This window comes from Eurytemora carolleeae, unplaced genomic scaffold (genome assembly GCF_000591075.1).
Source record: "Eurytemora carolleeae unplaced genomic scaffold, Eaff_2.0 scaffold111, whole genome shotgun sequence".
In the NCBI taxonomy this organism is placed as follows: domain Eukaryota; kingdom Metazoa; phylum Arthropoda; class Copepoda; order Calanoida; family Temoridae; genus Eurytemora; species Eurytemora carolleeae.
In genome coordinates, this window is record NW_019396201.1 from 391821 (window position 1) to 414085 (window position 22265).

Below are 22265 nucleotides of genomic sequence, written 5' to 3' on the forward strand. Positions count from 1 at the left end.
TTATGTATTTTATTAAGAATAACACAACTTTTTGAAAATTCCTTTCTAGAAGTTTTTATCTTAACCTTAGATCCATATCTACAGGGTGGTCTAGGCGGCATCCCTTAACCAGACAAATTGTTGACAGTAAATAATTTGCATAATTGTGCCCCCCCTGTCCCTCCTACCATGTAACCCCCCCCCCTTCTCCCTGGGTAGCACCACACCAGGGGGAATAGTTTTAAGAATGCCCACGGTGGTGTTCTGCACCTTGTAGTGATAGAAATCTTCCCTTCCATTGAATTCCCCTGTTTTGTTCTGGAGTTTATTACTAGTAGGAAAAGTAGTTTACATGTGCCTCAAAGTTTGATAAGGGAACTCGTTAGAACAACAGAATTTTCTTAGATTGGTTAAAAAATTTAAGATAAGTGGGGCGACTTTAATATGGAAATTTTGACGCAGGTGGCTAAGTGAAATCGAGAGCAGAGACACCTAGTGGCCAAAAATTGTTCTTTAACATATGTTTTAAGTACATCGTTTAAAAAAGAAATAAAGAATATTATGAAATATCAACTCTATATGAATGCCTCGAATTAAATTCGACGTTTATAGGTTGCAATATCTTAATAATTAATTTTTAATTTATCTGAATTATTTACGATCAGAGTTGAATAATGCAACTGGGTGGATTTGTATTGGTCTCACACTCTTGGATATAAGACGTTTTTAACCAATTTTTTTCCTCATATAGGCAACGGATAAAAGTAAATTTAGTAGCGATTAATGTCGAATTTAATTCAATATTAGCATATACCCACTTTCATTTTTCACGAACCTGCCTTTATCTTAGTTGGGCCAGAATCATTTAAAAGCTCACTTTTAAAAATGTTCCACTAAGTTCTGGCTCCTTGAACCAGGCTAGGTAACCAGACTCTAATTCTACGGTATGGGTTGAGTCGGCTAATTGAAAGCCACCACACTGGAGTGGGTGGAGGTTTAGCGCCGTGTAGTGAGCTGGGGCTAGGAACCAACCCTCAAGCTCTAATAATTAATTTTGGTCAAGGGGGGGGGGCGGGACCACCCTAGTTGTTTTGTTTACTGGAACCTACTGTATTATTAGTATACTGTGAGGATGGGTAACTAACAAGTTGCAATTGGAAAATGTTCTAAACGAAAGCAAATTACACATTTGAAATTCTGAGAAAATAATGAAAATGTAATTGTAAAAATATGGACTAAAAAACAAAGAAATTAAGTCTTTGTCACAAACTCAATTCTATACTAAGATATTTCAAACTTAGATTATTTGATCTAACAGAACCCTTCGTTTGAAATATCTAAGGTCTACGACAAATGTGTTGTTAAGATAAAGAAAATTAGAAAGAAAAAAAATATTATTATTGCTACAGTGAAACCCTTAATAACGAATACATCGAAAGAATACATCAAATGTCGTATTCTTCACTTTCTGATAATGGAATGTTGCAGATATTTAGTTTTTTAATTAAATGATTATATGGAACTCTTTAAAACTGTTCCCGCATATTCATGGCTATTTATTTATTTTCGCAAATACTGAAATTTACGTAATATAGTATAAAACTCATTGAAAAATTGTCAAGACGACATTTGATAAATTCTTCCGATTTATTCGTTATTAAGGGTTTCACTGTATTATTGTTATTTTAATCTTTACTAACATCTTTTTTATCATTTTATTATTTTTTACTCAATTATTATTTATCTTTTGATGAGAAAGGGTGTTAAAAAAATTACATTTCATTTATGTGCTTTTAACAACATACATATTAATGAAAATGATAGTTGTGACCTATGAAAGTCAATTTTTCTATAAATACTCTAATTCTTAATAAACCTTGTAAACCTTGGTAAACTTTTTTTAATGCATCCCTCTGTTGTCCACAACACATGTGAAAATCGTATTTATTATGTAATATACTAATATAATATAAATATATGTTAACGTTAAGTATTGCGAAAGCTTTTGATTTAGTTTGAAAAAAATAACCAATCTCGTTTGACCGTGTGAACCATGTCGTACAGACTAGATTTAGTTTATAGAGGATAATCATTTCTATACGTAAAAAACCTCTTTAATAAATCAGAATAATTCAGTGCATTCACTGGTAGAGAAAATACAGCTGTGCAATAAATTTGTACAATAATTTATTTCAGTGTAAAATAACATAAAACGACTTTGACCTTTCCAAGAGGGTTGGCGAGGTCGTCATTGCTCCTATACATCAACCTCTCAGGACGCAGAGAGATGAAGTATGAAGGGGGGGGGGAGGGGGAGAGAGGAAACGCCCACTCAGCCTCTACCGGAGATTCTGAATATTAATTCTGATTTACCAAGCAGCAGACTTTCGTCAACTGAGACCTAAATCTGGCTCAGAGCATACTGCAGTACAGTGTACAGTGCATACAGTACATGTTTATTTTCGTAATCAGGTTTCTGTATATTCATCCTTCTCCAGGGTTCTACTAATACAGGAAGGGGGCCAAAATATTTGGTTCAATTTCTTCTATGTATGTACAGCTTGTACAACAAACCATACGTTATTTAAATGTCGTTTAATTTGAATTCTATAACATAATTACAAAATATGTTTTTCATCAAAACCATATAAGAATTTAAAAAGCAAGAGAAAAAAATCGTAATTAAAAATTAAAAATATGAAAAAGTATATTATTATGTTCTAAATATTACACTAAACAGATTTAAAAACACGAAATATTTAACGCGTTACATTCAGAGGGGGGGGGGCGGATTTTTGAATTTATGAACCCCAAAAAATAATGGTTTAATTTAAATCGGTCTATAACTATCTAAATTTTGAATTCTGTAATTTCTTTGAACTTACATATTTAAGCGAAATTGATATCCAATAAGGTTCTTAAAAAGAATTATTTAACATTTGTAAATAATGTTCACATTCTTCTAATTCTTTTAAAGGGACTGTCGGCGTTACTTGAAGTGACCCTCCATTTACAGAGTGACATCCCCTATTCACAACGTTGTTTATTAAATCTGTTTTAAGTAACACTCACTATAATACTTAGGTCAGAGATAAGAGAGTTACAGAGATCGATAACACCTATAATATGCGATATTTTCCACGGCATGTTCTATTGTGTACAAGTACTGTACACGACCAATAAGAAGACATCTGTATTCAGGGATATTTAAGGATCCTTTGAATAGGAAATGCAAAATCTTTAAAAATAGACAGTATTCATAAAATATAGGCCTGCTCAGCCTATCCAGGGAGAGTGTATGAGCAGTCTGTGTAGTCTGTGAGTTAGGTTTAAACAAAACTAAAATTGTTTTTAGATTTTCAAAAATGAAATTTAGAAAAATTTTAAATTTTTGTCTGGTAATCTGTGTTATGTTTCTAGCAGGGCTATCCTACACCCTGGTTACTCCAATATTCCCAGCAGAGGTAGAATAACCCCTGTTTATAGAAATATTTTGTAAAAAAGAATATTATATGTTACTTTAGGTTAGATTCAAACAGAATATTAAATGTCAATATAGGTTGGATTTAAACAGAATATTAAATGTTACTTTAGGTTTGATTAAAACAGAATATTAAATGTCCATTTAGGTTAGATTTAAACAGAATATTAAATGTCAAAATAGGTTAGATTTAAACAGAATACTAAATGTCAATATATGTTAGATTTAAACAAGATATTAAATGTCAATATAGGTTAGATTTAAACAGAATATTAAATGTCAATATAGGTTAGATTTAAACAGAATACTAAATGTCAATATAGGTTTGATTTAAACAGAATATTAAATGTCAATTTATGTTAGATTTAAACAGAATATTAAATGTCAAAATGGGTTTGATTGAAACTGAACTTGAGAGGTCATGTTTGATTTCCAAATATTGTTTAGGCCTTGACTCGTGGAGTTTCCGTTTCAGAGTCTGGCATCGTTTTAGGTAAAATAGACCTGGCCGGTACGTCAAATCTATACTTTGCTTGTCTTCTGGTATGTTTGGGTATCTGCCTGTTTGTATCCAATAAACGTCAAAACGGCTGAAACGATCAGGCTCAATTTTGTGGGGGGCCTCACATGACCCCAGGGTAGATTTTTGGATTATCAATAGATCTATATTTTGAAAATCCACGAAAAATATTTTTATAAAGTCTGCGAACTTTTTTTTGATTTAAAATGTATACAAAGAGAAAATATTCACAACAATTAAATAGAACATGGGCGTGCAAAGCGCCCATAAAGGCCTATAGTTAAAGTAAACTTTTTAGATGAAAATCATACATTTTTTCGAAGGTAACTCCTATTTTTGACAAATTTATTTACGAAAAAATTTGATATATTTAAAATTAAATCAATATTATTTTGAATTTAAGGATCTGCATTTGTGACATCTCTATTCTGTATTCCCTTCTCCAGCAAATTGGTAACTTTGTAGACAAAAAGAAAAACTATAAATCTATCGGAAATAATATTTGGATTTAGGAACTTTACGTACAATTAACTTCAACAAAATTGCATCCTGTTTGAAAAGGCATAACTTTAATCTGACTTAATTTGATCCATAATTCAAAATTCGCTAGAAATAGTAAAAACGGTCATTTATACTAACATTAATATGACATAAAATAAATAAAATATCCAATATAAAAAATCTATATTAAAGGGATTAAAATTGGTTTTAAATTCAAGACTTACTGAACTTTTAACTAGGATCTCTAGTACCCCGTGGACCATATTTAACAAGGACCAATAGTTCACCGTGGACCATATTTAACAAGGACCTCTAGTTCACCGTGGAACATATTTAGCAAGGACCTCTAGTTCACCTTGGAACATATTTAACAAGGACCTCTAGTTCACCTTGGAACTTATTTAACAAGGACCTCTAGTTCACCTTGGAACATATTTAACAAGGACCTCTAATTCACTTGGGAACATATTTAACAAGGACCTCTAGTTCACCTTGGAACTTATTTAACAAGGACCTCTAGTAAACCTTGGAACATATTTAACAAGGACCTCTAGTTCACTTGGGAACATATTTAACAAGGACCTCTAGTTCACCTTGGAACTTATTTAACTAGGACCTCTAGTTCACCTTGGAACATATTTAACAAGGACCTCTAGTTCACCTTGGCACATATTTAACAAGGACCTCTAGTTCACCGTGGAACATATTTAGCAAGGACCTCTAGTTCACCGTGGAACATATTTAACAAGGATCTCTAGTTCACCTTGGAACATATTTAACAAGGACCTCTAGTTCACCTTGGAACATATTTAACAATATAATATATATAATATATATATTTATATAATTTACTTGCAAAAATTACTTTTATAATTCATTCGAAGAGGAAATTACTAATTTGTAAATATCAAAATCTTATTTGTTAAAATTATTAAACACTTTTTCTTATTTAGGTAGATGTATTTGGTGCAAAGTTTAGTTTCGCTATTGCAGGCATCTTGGCTGGTTTTTCAAATTTTTCATTTGGGTAATATTTAGAAATTGTGTAGAACATTTTTAGTAATTGCAGTAGAACATTTTTAGTAATTGCAGTAAAAGATTTTTAGTAATTGTGTAGAATACTATAGAAATTGTGAATTTTAGTAGTTGTGTAGAATTTTATCAATTGTGTAGAATATTTTTAGTAATTGTGTAGAACATTTTTACTAATTGCAGTAGAACATTTTTAGTAATTGCTGTAAAAGATTTTTAGTAATTGTGTAGAATACTATAGAAATTGTGAATTTTAGTAGTTGTGTAGAATTTTATCAATTGTGTAGAATATTTTTAGTAATTGTGTAGAACATTTTTACTAATTGCAGTAGAACATTTTTACTAATTGCAGTAGAATATTTTTAGTAATTGTGTAGAATACTAAAGAAATTGTGAAGAATACTTTTAGTAGTTGTGTAAAAAAATTTTATCAATTGTGTAGAACATTTTTACTAATTGCAGTAGAACATTTTTAAGTAATTGTGAAGAATATTTTGAGTAATTGTGTAAAATATTTTTAGTAATTGTGTAGAATATTTTAAGTAATTGTGTAGAATATTTTTAGTAATTGTGTAGAACATTTTTACTAATTGCAGAAGAACATTTTTACTAATTGCAGAAGAACATTTTTAGTAATTGTGTAGAATACTTTTAGTAGTTGTGTAGAACATCTTTACTAATTGCAGTAGAACATTTTTAAGTAATTGTGTAGAATGCTATAGAAATTGTGAAGAATATTTTTAGTAATTGTGTAGAACATTTTTAGTAATTGTGTAGAATATTTGTAGTAATTGCGTAGTATATTTTCAATAATTGTGTAAAACATTTTTAGTAATTGTGTAGAATATTTTTAGTAACAGTGTAGAACATTTTTAGCAATTGTGTAGAATATTTTAAGTAATTGTGTAGAATATTTTAAGTAATTGTGTAGAATATTTGTAGTATTTGTGTAGAATATTTGTAGTAATTGTGTAGAATATTTGTAGTAACAGTGTGGAATATTTGTAGTAATTGTGTAGAATATTTGTAGTATTTGTGTAGAATATTTGTAGTATTTGTGTAGAATATTTGTAGTAATTGTGTAGAATATTTGTAGTATTTGTCTAGAATATTTGTAGTAATTGTGTAGAATATTTGTAGTAATTGAGTAGAATATTTTCAATAATTGTGTAGAATATTTGTAGTATTTGTGTAGAATATTTGTAGTAATTGCGTAGAATATTTTCAATAATTGTGTAAACCATTTTTAGTAATTGTGTAGAATATTTGTAGTATTTGTGTAAAATATTTGTAGTAATTGTGTAGAATATTTGTGTAGTAATTGTGTAGAATATTTTCAATAATTGTGTAAAACATTTTTAGTAATTGTGTAGATTACAATTGTATACTAGGGAACAGAACAATTCTCTCCAAACACTGCTTTCTTGAATTTCAGATTTATTTCTAATTTACATCATCACACTTCATATTTCTTGATATCCTTGATTCTACGTGTTCTTTGTGCTACTGGAGAGTCATTAATTACAACAATAGCGTTCCCTTTAGGTTAGTTGAACACTCTTAGGCTTTTCAAACTATTTGCTTTGTAACAACATCAAATACACTTGATTATTGCTTTTATGTTGTCTTCTTATTAAACAGTTTTTTTGATTCTCATTGTAAATTGTTCAGGTAGTGCACAGTTTGATCAGAAGCATCAGGGCAAAGTTCTTGTAAGTTAACCAGACCAGACCAAACCAAACTAAACCATACCAAACCAAACCAAACCAAACCAAACCAAACCAAACTAAACCAGAAATTCATAACAAAATTAAACCAAACCAGATATTCATAACAAAATAAAACTAAACCAGATATTCATAGCAAAACAAAACTAAACCATATATTCATAACAAAAATAAACCAAACCAAATATTCATAACAAAAATAAACAAAACCAAATATTCATAACAAACCAAAACCAACCCAGATATTTACAACAAACCAAAACCAAACCAGATATTCATAACAGTAACAAAACAAAACAAAACCAGATATTCATAATAATAACAAACCAAAACAGAACCAGATATTCATAACAATATCTAAACAAAACAGAACCAGATATTCATAACAATAACAAAACAAAACAGAACCAGATATTTATAACAATATCTAGACAAAACAAAACCTGATATTCATAACAATAATAAACCAAAACAGAACCAGATATTCATAACAATATCTAAACAAAACAAAACCAGATATTCATAACAATATCTAAACAAAACAGAACCAGATATTCATAACAATAACAAAACAAAACAGATCCAGATATTCATAACAATATCTAAACAAAACAGAACCAGATATTCATAACAATATCTAAGCAAAACAAAACCAGATATTCATAACAATATCTGAACAAAACAGAACCAGATATTCATAACAATATCTAAACAAAACAGAACCAGATATTCATAACAATAACAAAACAAAACAGAACCAGATATTCTTAACAATAATTTAACAAAACAGAACCAGATATCCTAACAATAACAAAACAAAACAGAACCAGATATTCATAACAATATTTAAACAAAACAGAACCAGATATTCATATCAATAACAAAACAAAACAGAACCAGATATTCATAACAATATCTAAACAAAACAAAACCAGATATTCATAACAATAACAAAACAAAACAGAACCAGATATTCATAACAATAACAAAACAAAACAAAACCAGATATTCATAACAATAACAAAACAAAACAAACCCATTATCATTTTATATTATCTATTATTAGGCAATAGTTGAGTCCAGTTTTAGTGTGGGTATGGTGGCTGGTCCGTCTATAGGTGGAAGCTGTGTCCATATAATTCCATTTCTGAACCCAAATGGGATCAGGGTTGAAAGTATATTTAGGGGCATGAAAATTAACTTTCTGTGTCATTATTAACGTTAGCAAGTTTTTTTGTGTACGTCGTGAACTACACTTCAGAAATGTGTACTGCAATTGGATGTAAATATCAGTAATCAATATAAGAGATAAATTATAATATACAGGAAAATAAACACTCCCTTGCAGTAAACATTCTGCAGTATGGATTTTTTTCTACAACTCAACTTCATATTTCCAATTGTTTACAACAACATGGTTCATTTCTAACCCTAATATCAATCAATCAACATTTGGAATTGTATTAGATTTGATTATATGGACCCCTGTCTATAGGTGGACTACTCTACAATATTTGGGGATTCTCAATACCCTTCTGGACTACTGGAGGTTTAACAATAATATTGTCGGTATTAGGACTGATTCTAATGCAGCATAAAGATGAAATACACGAGGAAACATCAACGTTAGTAATTTTTAATAAAATTATAACATTTAAAAACACTGCAGAAGTAAACACTTTTTGAGTAAGAAAAACAACAATATCTTCCTCATTATAGATCCAGTAAAGGAATAAAATTATACTATTGTGAATTCTGCCTGCTCCACCTTAAATGCAAAGTGAATAAATACTAAAGTGGACCAAACTCATAGGTGGATGACGACATTTTATGTCCCAAGTATTTAGAAATATATATATATATATATATATATAAATTGGTCTGTATACGGAGTGTACAGTACAACAGAAACTGGACTCCCTTTGTTTACAAACACAGACTTAGAATTTGTATTTAACTTAAATATAAGTTAACGTAAATTAAGATTTCAGAAGTGAATTTTAGCCATTTTGCTGCACAGTAAATGATTTCAGACAACACAATAATGCCTGCAAGCATAATCTGTAAAACAAGGAATGCACAATTTGTGATACCGAAAAATGAAGATCTACGAAATATATCTCTTGGTCTCCACTTTTGTATTTTGACAGATTTAAGAGTGGTTAAGAACTATAAGACATAGTTTTAAAGATATAAGAGAGCAGTCGTTGAGAAATAGACATAGTTTTAAAGATATTAAGAGAGGCGTATTCAGGTTTTTTTTCCCAGGAAGGGCTTACAATTCTTCTTCTTTTTTGGGGGGGCGGGGGAGGCCCAAAATCCCCCGAAAAGAATATATTTCACTAGTCCGAAAAATGAAGATCTTCGAAATATATCTCTTGGTCTTCGCTTTTGTATTTTGACAGATTTAAGAGTGGTTGAGAACTAGACATAGTTTTAAAGATATTAAGGGCTTACATTTCTTTTTCTTTTTGGGAGGGGGGAGGCCGACCCCCCCCCACTGATCCAGGAGGGGGATGAGCCACCATAGCCCCCCCTGAATACGCCTCTGGATGATAACATAGATCTGTTTTAAGAAATTTACAAACATATTTCAAAATGGAGGGAGATTTGAAACAAAACTATAATCAGTTTTAAGGATAAATTCGTTTAGAATTAGAAGTGCCAGGGAAAATCAATGAATTGTTTAAGCGACTAAATAGTATTTACATATAAACTACAAAGAAACGTACAAAAATTTTTGATTTTAAATCGTGAAAATTTCGAAGTTCTATCTGAAGACGACATTTACATGGGTCTTTAGTCTATTTTTTCTAGTCTTTACTTTCCAAACGAAATCTTTTCATGAAATTATTTCCAAACCAAATAAAACCTTATGGCCCAACCTGTCGTCGTTTCCTTAGTCTGTTCCACTTTTGTATTTATTCACTTTGCCTTAAATGGAGGGTAACCAAAATTACAATGACACTCACTTATATCACTTTCACGTTATAAAGCATTAAATCATGATAAAAGATAAAAGACGACATTATCGCTATCAATTCCAAAGTTTAAAGATTTGTTTTATCAAGGTTGAAGAGAACAACATACAAGGAGATTCTAGGTAAAGATGGGCATCGTGTTTTTGAACGGAAAAAATTTTTCGTGAAAAAGGGCGTCGTTCAGAAAAACAGGAATGGACGAACGAAATGGTTTGTTCTGGGAAACTATCGTTATTTTAGTAAACCAGCGAATTTTCTAAAAGTTTTGGGGGTAAAATCTTCTTTTTACGGAACGAGTAATTTTAGAACAAACTCTTAAAAAATGATAGTTTTTGCTAAACGAACGATTATTTTCGAACAAAATTTAGAAAAAAACACAGTTTTTTACTGATCGATCATTCAGTGAGAAAACGAACGAAATATGTGGAAAATGAACAAAAACTTTGAGAACGAAAGAATTAACTTTTTTTTGAACAATTGAAAAATAACGAAATTGGTCGTTAAAACCAACGATGAAAAAACGAAATAAAAAAATGTTGAACGTGCTCATCTCTAATTCTAGGCTGCCCAAGTATGCTTTCAAGTGTTTTTGTTTATCTGCTAACTGGGAACTCTTTCTCATTATATTCGGCTTCAATGGAACCTTATCTAATGAAAAGGGTAATAAGCATAGATTTATTAACAACTAGCTGGAGGGCCCAGCGTTGCCCGTGATTATTTTTTTTTTAAATTTCGAATTTTTTTAGTCTATATATTCGGCCGGCTATATGCAACATATATATATATACGAATGTCTTGATTTATTATATAGATAGAAGATAGATCACTGGATGTCATCACTCATCTTACCTAGATTTAGGGGTTTTCGTTCACACTAACCTTGAGGCAGAAGGCTCTCTCTCTGTCTTGTAATTCAACGCGGCATGTGCGTAACTCCTTTGGGCCTCTGCCTCAGGGTTATTGTGAACGAAAACCCCCTAAATCTGGAAAAGACGAGATCTAGTGTTTAACTGTATTGTTATTAATCTATAGTAATAAAAGTTTTACACCATAAGCTGTCCTTGCCACAGTGTTGGGTATTTTACATCATGCATCACACATGCAGGGATAGGATAGGATAAGGTTATCATTGTGGCCTGCGGGGGATTTTGTAAATTTTGTACATTATAATGTTCTGATCTTTAAGTTTGTTAAATCCACATTTTCCTGATTAAGAACCTTTGACTGATCAAGGTTATCAGATCAAATTCTTTTTAATCTACAAAAACGCTGGTTGTAGCTAAACACTGTTGTAGCAAACTAATTTGTAGGAAAGAAAAAAGATAAATAATAAAGTTAGTACTTTTGAATTTTTGAACTTTTACCACTTTGAACATGAACTAATGTTTATTTACAAAGTACAAGAGTATCATCAACTGAGTTGAGTTCACGCTGTACGCTAGCGTACACTTAGTATTTGAGAATGATATTTGGGAGATACAGGGTGTCCCACGAAATATGACAGTATGCAAGAGGACTTGAATGTCGTCTTGATTTTTGATATAATTTGCTGTGTTTATTTGTCAACCTAATTTTAGAAGTAAATTTCTAGAAATAATAATCAAAAAAATTCCCCTGGTCCTGCCATTTCCAAAATGTGGTCTGCCTTTTTTGTGCTTTCAATGTTGCCCGAGATATGAAGAATTTCGTTCAGATTTCGACAATTTTGCTTTTATTTAACAAAATTGAAATTTGAACCAAACTCTTTATATCCCCAGTAATATTGAAAGCACAAAAAACGCAGACCACTTTTTGGAAATGCCAGGGCTAGGAGAATTATGTGATAATTGTTTCAAGAATCATACATGTTAAAGTAGATAGAAGACTAAATGTCACAAATAAATTCATATATCAAAGACGACTTTCAAGTCGTCTTGCTATTGTCATGTTTCGTGGGACACCCTGTATAAATATGGATTTCAGTGTCCTCGATGAGCTGTCGAAGGTCTAAAGGGAACTGTTGTAAATCTGACCTTTTATCTTTGCAATGAGGGTCACTTTAAATACGCTTACAGTCCCTTTAAATACGCTTACAGTCCTTTTGAATACGCTTACAGTCCCGTTAAATACGCTTACAGTCCCTTTAAATATGATTTCAATTATAAAGTTTGGACTGAATCCTGGAGAGATTGGTCTCCTGCTAATGGGGTATTCACTCTCCAACGCTATCATCAGTCCAGTTATTGGGATACTTATGGACTATGGACTTACACCACTAAAGGGAATCCTTTTTGGTAAGATTTAATCAATAGATTAAAAAATACAGACAGAACAATAGATGTCGTCATTTCAAGATTCAAGGGGTTTTCGTTCACAATATCCCTGGGGCAGAAGCCAATAGGAGTTCCGCGCAGACAGCGTTGAATTACAAGACAGAGACGAGCGCATGTGCGTAACTCCTTTGGACCTCAGGGTAAGTGTGAACAAAACATTCCTAAATCTTGAAAAGACGACATCTAGTGTTCAGTCTAAGTTGTTATTAATCTATGTTTAAATTATTTAATCACGTTTATTTAACAGGGAACACTTTGATTGTGACAGCATTACTAGTATTAGGTACTGAATAATTAAACTGAAATGAAAACAATAATAATTATTTCTTGATGCAGGTATTAATGGTTCTGTTCCTATGTTTGGCGAGTCTGCCTCTGTGGCCCTCACATCAATTGCTCTTCTAGTACAAGGTCAAATGTTAACGTTGTAATATTTTTTCCTAATTTTGTCCTGTAAATTTCCGTTTTGATTATTTCTATGGAGCTATAGGAAGCCATCCATGCCCATTGGGAAACCGTCGTTTTTGAGAACCTTTGAAAAATAAAAATAAGAACTGAGGTTTAGATTTAGCTGGATTAAGACGGGGTCAAAAAATTGGTTTTAGGTAATTTCCCAAGGGAGACTTCCCAATTGTGTAATTTTCCTAGCGGCAACTTCCCAAAGTTTAGGTTAGGCTTTCTGAGGCGACGCAGGCTAAAATTGTGGCCGAGAGCTGCGGTTAGAAAAATCTATAAGCCGAGCTCCGCGGTTAGAACAGACTTGGAAAGTTTCCACTTGGGATAATACCATTGGAAAGTTACCGCTTGGGATAATACCATTGGGAAGTTACCAATTGGAAACAACCTTTGACAAAGTATCTAACATCATTAATAGTTTTAATTAACCAACTTTTAAACTACAGGGTCTGGAACAGCGTTTATAACTATTGGATCTATGATACAATTGCTTGGATGTGTTACAAAGGCTGGGGTTGCAAATACAGACCATACAAAGGTAAAAGTTGCCACCATAGATTAGTAACAACACGGACAGAACACTAGATGTCGTATTTTAAAGATTTAGGGGTTTTTCCGTTCACAATAACCCTGAGGCAGAAGCCCAAAGGAGATGCATGCCGCGTTAAATGATGAGACAGAGCATGTGCGTAACTTCTTTGGGCTTCTGCCTAAGGTTTATTGTGAGCGAAAACCCCCTAATTATTGAATAGACGACATCTGTATTGTTATTAATCTATGGGTGTAAACTACGTACAGGGTAACCCAACAAGGATGATAACTTAATGACAGCGTGAGACAAAGATTAACAATATTTTTGTTTATATTGTATTCTTAAAGTCTGAATAAAGACGTCTTTAATGTCTCACATTTGTTCAAATAAAAATTCACTAGAGAGGGGTTGTATCATTGTATAGCTATAGTATAAATTAGATGTTTATTGTAATGCAGAAACTTTGTAGAAATTATCTAAATCAAACATTTTAAATCTAGAAATACGAGGATATTTTTTCCGCAATATTGATCAGATCAAGGTTTTAACGGTATCAATATAAACCTGGTGTGACTGTGCTCCTCTTTAAATGGAGGATTATTAAAAATTAAAAGTAAACCCCCTTTTTAATGCCAATGAAAAAAATACCTATAAAAATTGTCCCATGACACTTGGACAGTTGGGGAGCAGTTTTGAATGTCTTATTTCAATATATAGGAGAACATTGTTAAACCTTTTAGCAGTTTATATCTTCAAGTAAATCTTTTCCTAAAACATATTTTGCTTTGATATCAATTTTACTACGATGGTAGGCGATTATTTCAATATAATGAAGACGACTTTCGATGTCAATCTTGATTTACATCAAGATTTTAAACAGCAAGGATACACAAAAACATGGAAACAAAGAAAAGCTGTCAATTAAAACAGCTTCTTTTTATTTATTTGTAAACTTTTAATTTAAAAAGCTTGTTAACAATTAAAATTTAAATAAAAAAGTCGTCTTCATTGTGTTGATAAAATCGCCTACCACCCTATATTATGACTGCCATATTTTTTCTTTATTATCAAACCTAACAAATTATGCAAGAAGACATTCAAAACTGTTCACCACTTGTCACGTTCCGTGAGACACCCTGCAAATCAAATTTGTTAACAATTAATGAATTATTTATACAGAGTATGGTGAGCAGTATATGGTTGATGTGCTGGTGTCTCAGTGGATTTATATTTACAACATCTGGAAGTTATGCTTACGATGTATTAGGATTTCCTTGGACCTGTATACTTCAAGCAGTTATACTATGCATACCGGTATCTAGTTATAAGAAGTGATGGAACACATCCTGTTATCTATATATAATTAGTAATGGAACATACAGGGTGTTCCACGAAAATTTACAGTATCGAGACGACTTTGAAGGTCGTCTTTGACATTTGAAATATTTACAGCATTTATTTATAAACCAAACTTTAGAAGAAAATTTCTAGAGTCAAGGAGCTTTTTTTTTGTAAAGCAAGAATGTATAAAAAATGTTTAAGGTAGAGTTTTATACAGGGTGTCCCGCGAAACATGACAGAAGCAAGATGATTTGTAAGTCGTCTCTGATTTTGAATTTATTGATGACATTCAGTCTTCAACCTTCTGTCACATCATCACATGTATGATTCTTGAAACAATAACCAAAAAAAACCTAGTCTTGGTTTTCCCAAAATGGCGTCTGCCTTTTTTTGCGTTCTCTCTATACCATGGAATATGATTAATTTTGTCAGGATTTCGATAATTTTGGTTTTATTTAATAAAATTGAAATCTGAACGAATTTCTCAATATCTCTGGTAATTATGACAGCCCAGAAAAGGTATGTTTGCTTTACAAAACTCTGCTAATCATCTCAACTTTTAGAACTTTTTTGAACTACACGATTAGTAGTTTGTTCGTAGTCCATAAAATTATATTTAATAATATACAAAGTTCTCACAAAGAATGAGACTTCAATGACGACCTAAAACGTTTTATTTTATCGTTCTATTTGGTCAAAAACGCAGTCTTTTTATAATATTATGATATTGATTTTGGGAGGAATTAAATAAGTTTACTGTTGGAAGAAATCAAGAAATCAAGAAAAATGCTAATAAATTTCGTTAATTAAAAATTTTGTATCTTAGCTTTGGTTTAAATTGAAAAATCGACTCCCTAAAGAAAGAGCCTCAGTGTAAGAAAGTTTAATATTCTAATATTTAGTTATGTTGGATGTTGTTCAAACTTCTTAGTTCTAATACAGACAAACAAATAATCTTCACAAAGGTAAAAATCTCATCAATTAAAAACACTGGAAAAGAATGTTTAAAGGGTCACTCTCAGATGAAGAGATTATGCTAACAACAAAAAACACAACAAGTGCCTTAAATACAACTTAAAAAATCTGTACACTTGTCTCATTCTTTGAAAGATGACCCTGTCTTGGCATTCTTAAATCTCATAAGGCTTGTTCTAATTTATAGTTGGATGACAGCAGTGATAGTGAAGAACTAGCTATTTACGAGAAAAATTGTATCATGGCAGAACTAAAATAATTAATCATATTAAGTCTTAAAATCATCGTAAAAAAATGTTATAAATTTGGATATCGACAAATTAAAATTGCAACAATAAAATTTATGTAAATAAACAAATTTTTAAAGCTTGATGAGTAAGATATGATCCGAGATTGAACAAATGTAATAAATATGAAGGCAGCAATTATAAACCTCCTGCATAATTAGCCTGCAGAAGGATGGTGTATCTTTTGACCTACACAAATCCGCTATACTCCACATCTGACTTACACCAAATCCAAATCCATTATGAATCAAGTCTCAATCTTGACACTAGTCTTAACCTGAACCCAAGTAAGCTGCCAAAGTATGCCGTCATAAGAGAAAATGCGGTACGGCTTTCAATCGACAGATATGAAGCGGAGAACATCCATCCCCCCCTCCCACTGCACTGACCGGCAAACTGTCGTTTTAGCAGCAGCCTCACTGCTAATCAAGATTAATGAAGTTAATTAAATGCATATTAAATCTTGCCATTGTTCATATTATAATATTTTTTTGAATGAGACAAACACAATTTTAAATTCAAACACGATGCCAAATAAAAAAAAAAAAATACAATATATGACTGAATTATGAAATCATTATTAATTTAATAGCAACTTAATTATTACATCTTTGGTGACTGGTGAGTTACATTTATTTCGCATTATGTTAATAATAGTCAAGATTGTATAATAAGGTTGGTTACTCTCTATGCGCTCAAATTTACGGAACATGTCGTCTTCTAAGATAGATAGATAAAAACCTCAGATTACAGAGGCGAGAGTGACATCAGATGAGGTTTTTATATCTTTCTTAGGAGACGACATTTTCCGTATATCGGAGCGCATAAAGAGTAAACAATCTTATTAATAGCCTTGATAATTGTTGAACTAATCTAAATCTTCTGTTTGAGATTCCAGAAACTTGGTGTATTCATCTTTATTCATTAAATTCTTGAAATCTGAACTATCTGCTACTGATAATCTGAACAAATGAAACTGTTCAACATGAAAACTAACTAATTCATATATGGGATATATGGGACGTTATATGTATGATATTCTGAACAAATAAAATGAAAACTAACTAATTCATATATGGGATATATGGGACGTTATATGTATGATATTCTGAACAAATAAAAATGTTCAACATGATAACTAACTAATTCATATATGGGATATATGGGACGTTATATGTATGATATTCTGAACAAATAAAACTGTTCAACATGAAAACTAACTAATTCATATATGGGATATATGGGACGTTATATGTATGATATTCTGAACAAACAAAACTGTTCAACATGAAAACGTACTAATATAAGGGATATACATGGGAAGTTATATATATGATAATCTGATCAAATAAAAATGTTCAACATGAAAACGTACTAGTATAAGGGATATATGGGAAGTTATATGTATGTTTCCGCGGTGTATTTGCTGAAATGAGAAAATAAATGAGTTTCAGTGTAAAACGTGTAATAAATATGTTTTAATGTCAAATAAAATCGTTTTTTAAAGTTTTTTAATTCAACAGTTTTATTTCCTGAATAACCATCCTTTCTCCTCAGGGGATGTATTTATTAAACTTGGTTTATCTTCTACACTTTCGTTCTAAAATAGAAAAAAATTTACATAAAGAAGGGAGGAATAAGTTAAGAACATTCCAATCATAGACATTTGTTCAAACACACTAATTTTACTAAAAAAAATGTAATGCATTTGGGCATTAGTGCAAATTAACAATAAAAATTCCATCATTGAAATTTGTTCAAACGCACTAACTTTTCAAATTGATTTTTATAGCATTTAAACGTTAGTGCAAATGGACAGTTTCTTCAATTAAATTTGCTCCTTTGCACTCAATTGAACGAATTTATGGGGAAATGTGGAAATTTCGAATTTTAGTTAGATTTAACATTTTAGTTCATTTCAATTTGAAATTTTAGTTCGAATAAACATTTTTTGTTTTGAAGAACTGGAAAATATGTGTCCGCCATTATTTTAAAAGGAAAATTATTATTAAATTATAATTAAATTCAACCTTTTCAAGAACTGTACCAGCCAAGGGAGAATATATTTCTGAGGCAGCTTTAACAGATTCTAAAAACACATCAGTTCATTTTTAAATATTAAATTATTTAACATTTACTTACATTTGAATCATATAAATCAAGAACCAGAAACTAAAAGCATAAAATGAAATGACCAGAAGTTGGATAAAAAAGAACCGAAAGTGAAAGGTAAAATATATAAGAACCGGAAGCTCAAGATCAGAAATATAAGAACCGGAAGCTTAAGGTATGAAAAGAAAGAACTGAAAGGGAAAGGTAAACTATATAAGAACTGGAAGCTAAAGATCAGAAATGAAAGAACCAGAAGGTAAAGGAAAGAAATGAAAGAACCGGAAGCTGAAGGTAAGAAATGAAAGAACCGGAAGGTAAAGGAAAGAAATGAAAGAACCGGAAGCTGAAGGTAAGAAATTAAAGAACCGGAAACTAAAGGTAAGAAATGAAAGAACCGGAAGCAAAAGGTAAAAAAATATAAGAACCAGAAGCTAAAGTCAGAAATGAAAGAACCGGAAGCTAAAGGTAAGAAATTAAAGAATCGGAAACTAAAGATCAGAAATGAAAGAACCGGAAGCTGAAGGCAAGAAATGAAAGAACCGGAAGCTAAAGGTAAGAAATGAAAGAACCGGAAGCTAAAGGTAAGAAATGAAAGAACCGGAAGCTAAAGGTAAGAAATGAAAAAACCGGAAGCTAAAGGTAAGAAATAAAAGAACCGGAAGCTAAAGGTAAGAATTGAAAGAACCGGAAGCTTAATGAATATTAAAACTAATTTTAACCTAAAGCTCCACATTCTGTTTGAGTGTTAACATCTTGTCCTGGGTCGGGTAGAGATGCAAATACAACATCACCTTAACAAGTCGTCCTTGACTTTTGATAAAAGTATTTCTTAAAAAAGGTGATTCCTATTATTTACAATGTTTAAATAAACAACTATCAGAAGGATTTGATCCATTTTGATGAATATTTTTGCAAATAATGAAAATTTGTTAGAACAATTTACTCTTCTCACGATATTTTTTGTGGTTGCTAAATCTTGATTGCCCATGAGGAGATCAACAGAGTTTTACTGATCTCTTTTCAGTCATCGGTAACAAAACTTTTCTTTTTTACATTTTTTAGTAGAAATTTTACACCATGGCTCCGACTATTTGTGCAGATCCAGATTTATCGAACCAACATGTTGCGGATCCAAATCTTTAAATAAATAGTCCCGATATATCATCATTTATAATATATCATGATTAGAAATTATTATTATAAATACCAAGTGCATCTGCTGCATACTGACTGATTCCAACACTTACACTTTTATCTGTTTATTATTTAATTATTCAACTTTCATTATTTAAAAACGACAATTCTTTAAATCTTTATTTTTAGAGAGTAAACATTAAATTTTGTTATTTTAATGTTCATAAATACATTCCAATATTCCAAGTTAAAGTTTCCTTCACAAAATCATCTGTTTGTCCGTTTGATTTTAAAAAAATTTGCAAATAAAAACATAAGAAAGTAAATAATTTCCTTGATTTAATTCTGCCCATTCATGCTTCTCACTATACCTCTAGCCATCAAATATTTATATCCTCTAGTTGTCCAATACTTATATCTTTTCACCCTGATGTCGTAGACCTTAGATTTCAAACTTCAGCAAGCTTCATTAGTCAAAGTAGGAAACATTAACATATTAACAACAGTAATAATAATAATAATAATAATAATATACGTAGCATTATACGATTATTTGGCTTTTGTGAAAAATTTCATTTTGTACATCAATTTTTAAATTTATATATTTATATCTGTCTGTCTGCCAAAACGGCTGAACCGATCTGGCACAAATTTTGTGTGGGACCTCACATGACCTAGAGGATGGATGATCAAACTTTGATTTATATTTAATTTTGAAATGAAAATTCCCATTTTTTTTTTGATAAAATCCGCGATCATTTTTTTTTATTGTTTAACAATGTACATTGTATACAAAGAAAAAATGTTCAAAATTGAAATAAATAATTGAAATCCTAGTTTGTAATATTTAGGATGTTAATCAAGTTTTAATTATTTTTATTGAATTTTAAATATTCTGTTCCTTCTCCAGCCGAAGCATTGAAGTATGTATTAGTCTGGTCTCCTCAAAATACTTGGTCCTAAATTAGTTTATAATTGAAAAAAAATAGTTGCGTTCAAAGAAATGCGAAAATTAAAAAAGATGTTGCTAAATAAGATTTAAGATCTTAATTAATATCTTAAACACATAGTAAAGATTTAAATTGAGTAGGTGAGGTATAAAGAAGTAAAGATTATCAAGAACATGTAAATTGTACAATGTACGTGGTGTCCCACAAACATGATAATAGAAAGACTACTTCAAAGTCGTCTTTGATCGTTTACTAAATTTTAGACATTCAGACGTCAACCTTCTTTCACATGTATGAACTGTCAGTTAATGTCACTTCGGTCCTACAGCATTTCCGTCCTACAGTACTTCCGTCCTACGGTACTTCAAACCTTCTGCAACATCGGACTAGGACAGCTGTAGGTCGGATGCACATTCTATTTTGTTAATCCGACCTACGCAGGAACTGCAAATCTTGTCAATATGTCGTTGACATTGCTACCATTATAAGGATCGCTGTTCCGGTTGCACACAAATTTGTAGGTCGGATGCACACTCAGATGCATAAGTTTTGTAGGTAGGATGCACAACTTTTGTAGGTCGGATGCACATATTTCGTAGGTCGGATGCACAGTTTTGTAAGTCGGATGAACACTTTTTGTAAATTGGATACACAACTTTTATAGGTCAGATGAACATATTTTTGTTGCACACGTTTTTTAGGTCAGATGTTAGTTTAGGTTAAGTATTGGTCAAGCGCTGCGGCTGGGACTTGGCTAGGGGGCCGAGCGCAGCGGCCACATTCTCAAACTGACAACAAGGTTAGGTTAGGCTAAGACAATTTCTGAGCTGAGCGTACGACTAGGACAGGCTAGGGGGGCGAGCACTCCGGCCACATTTATAAAATTGATAAAGTGTCCCACGAAACATGACAGTTGGTGAATAGTATTCTTCCATGATACTGTAGCAGTTATTTTAGACTTTTTGCAGTTTATTTCGTTAAACAAATCTTTTACTCAAATGTATATTTGTTTAAAATCTATTTTACTATAATAATACTGCCATTTAGTATTTCTTATCATCATCTTTGGTATCAAACAACTCAACAAATTATGGAAGTAGACATTTTAAACTTTTCACCAACTCTCATGTTTCGTGGGACACACTGTATGTTAATGGGGCACCCAGTATTAAACTAAATATTTTTTTTTTACAATAATAAACCTTGAAGAGACTGATAATGTTTAAAGGGTAAAATCAAAAATAAGATTTTAGATTTATAAAGAATTCAACAAAATAAACATACTACATATCCCTCACTATTATTTATGACTTGTCCTAAACCCACTTTTTAAAGAAAACAAGACTAAAATTCGTAATTGTTCTCAAATAACTTGACGCCTAAACTAAATATACTGAAAAAATGTCAGAAATAGTTGAGTCTGTTAAACTAATTCTTCAGAACGGAACGAAAGGAGAGTTAACACAATCTTGAATATCTAAAACCGAAAAAAAAAACAATTATTCAGATTCTATCATAACATTTTTTTCTCTTATTCTTTTAATTTCAAGACCCAATTATTTACTGTTTGAACATTATTTTCGTTATGAAAAGTAGAAGAAAAGTACCAAAATTTATTACTTTTTGCTTATTCTTCCGATCGACAAATTATACCTATACATCAAAAATAAAATATTATTTTTCTCCTGTTTTTACCTTAAAGTTTTCTGCAGAACACCTAATATTCTCGGAACCCTCATCATTTTTCAAATAATGTCTGTAATATTATCAATAAACTAATTAAATAGCATAAAACAGATCAAGATAATTTTATCCTTTATTCCCGATGAATTGTAAATTTGATTACATCACTGCTTAATATTATTTCTCAACAATTGATTTTAAAAAACGTTCATCACAGAAAAGACTATTCAACAACATAAAAAATTATTAAACAATTAACATG

General features: G+C 31.1%; 2 protein-coding genes across 5 annotated transcripts; one reads left to right on the forward strand and one right to left on the reverse strand.

The window, feature by feature from the left end:
• The first annotated feature begins 3332 nt into the window (after positions 1–3332).
• LOC111697948 (MFS-type transporter SLC18B1) lies at positions 3333–16654 on the forward strand. The gene is made up of 17 exons (XM_023468122.1): positions 3333–3443; positions 3908–3953; positions 4384–4433; positions 5435–5508; positions 6949–7058; positions 7185–7225; positions 8307–8358; positions 8736–8865; positions 10312–10343; positions 10784–10881; positions 12368–12494; positions 12781–12816; positions 12870–12944; positions 13436–13527; positions 14701–14835; positions 15765–15827; positions 16025–16654. The coding sequence occupies exons 1-17, from the start codon at positions 3345–3347 to the stop codon at positions 16094–16096; spliced, it is 1332 nt and encodes a 443-aa protein (XP_023323890.1). The 5' UTR covers positions 3333–3344; the 3' UTR covers positions 16097–16654.
• A 32-nt stretch (positions 16655–16686) lies between these two features.
• On the reverse strand, positions 16687–22111 carry LOC111697949 (glycine cleavage system H protein). 4 transcript variants are annotated; one of them, XR_002764413.1, is made up of 9 exons: positions 22016–22111; positions 20272–20329; positions 19704–19743; positions 19444–19491; positions 18956–19027; positions 18155–18213; positions 17657–17724; positions 16941–17086; positions 16687–16825 (listed from the first exon to the last, which is right to left on the reverse strand). XR_002764413.1 is itself a non-coding variant. In XM_023468125.1 (9 exons), exons 1-8 carry the CDS (start codon positions 22060–22062, stop codon positions 16993–16995), a joined length of 486 nt encoding a protein of 161 aa, XP_023323893.1. In that variant the 5' UTR covers positions 22063–22111; the 3' UTR covers positions 16687–16791; positions 16977–16992. The 4 variants fall into 4 exon arrangements, 3 of the variants coding, with proteins under 3 accessions (XP_023323893.1, XP_023323892.1, XP_023323891.1); XM_023468125.1 differs by having other exon boundaries at positions 16687–16791; positions 16977–17086; XM_023468124.1 differs by having other exon boundaries at positions 16687–16789; positions 16965–17086.
• Positions 22112–22265: the final 154 nt, after the last annotated feature.

Coding starts and splice junctions, on each gene's coding strand:
- LOC111697949 (XM_023468125.1), bottom strand. CDS start 22,062: ATGATGAGGGTTCCGAGAATATTAGGTGTTCTGCAGAAAACTTTAAG. Junction 20,330..22,015: donor GTTCTGCAGAAAACTTTAAG/GTAAAAACAGGA, acceptor AAACTAATTTAG/GACCAAGTATTTTGAGGAGA. Junction 17,087..17,656: donor GAGAAAGGATGGTTATTCAG/GAAATAAAACTG, acceptor TCATTTGTTCAG/ATTATCAGTAGCAGATAGTT.
- LOC111697948 (XM_023468122.1), top strand. CDS start 3,345: ATGAAATTTAGAAAAATTTTAAATTTTTGTCTGGTAATCTGTGTTATG. Junction 7,059..7,184: donor AACAATAGCGTTCCCTTTAG/GTTAGTTGAACA, acceptor TAAATTGTTCAG/GTAGTGCACAGTTTGATCAG. Junction 8,866..10,311: donor ATACACGAGGAAACATCAAC/GTTAGTAATTTT, acceptor TGTTTTATCAAG/GTTGAAGAGAACAACATACA.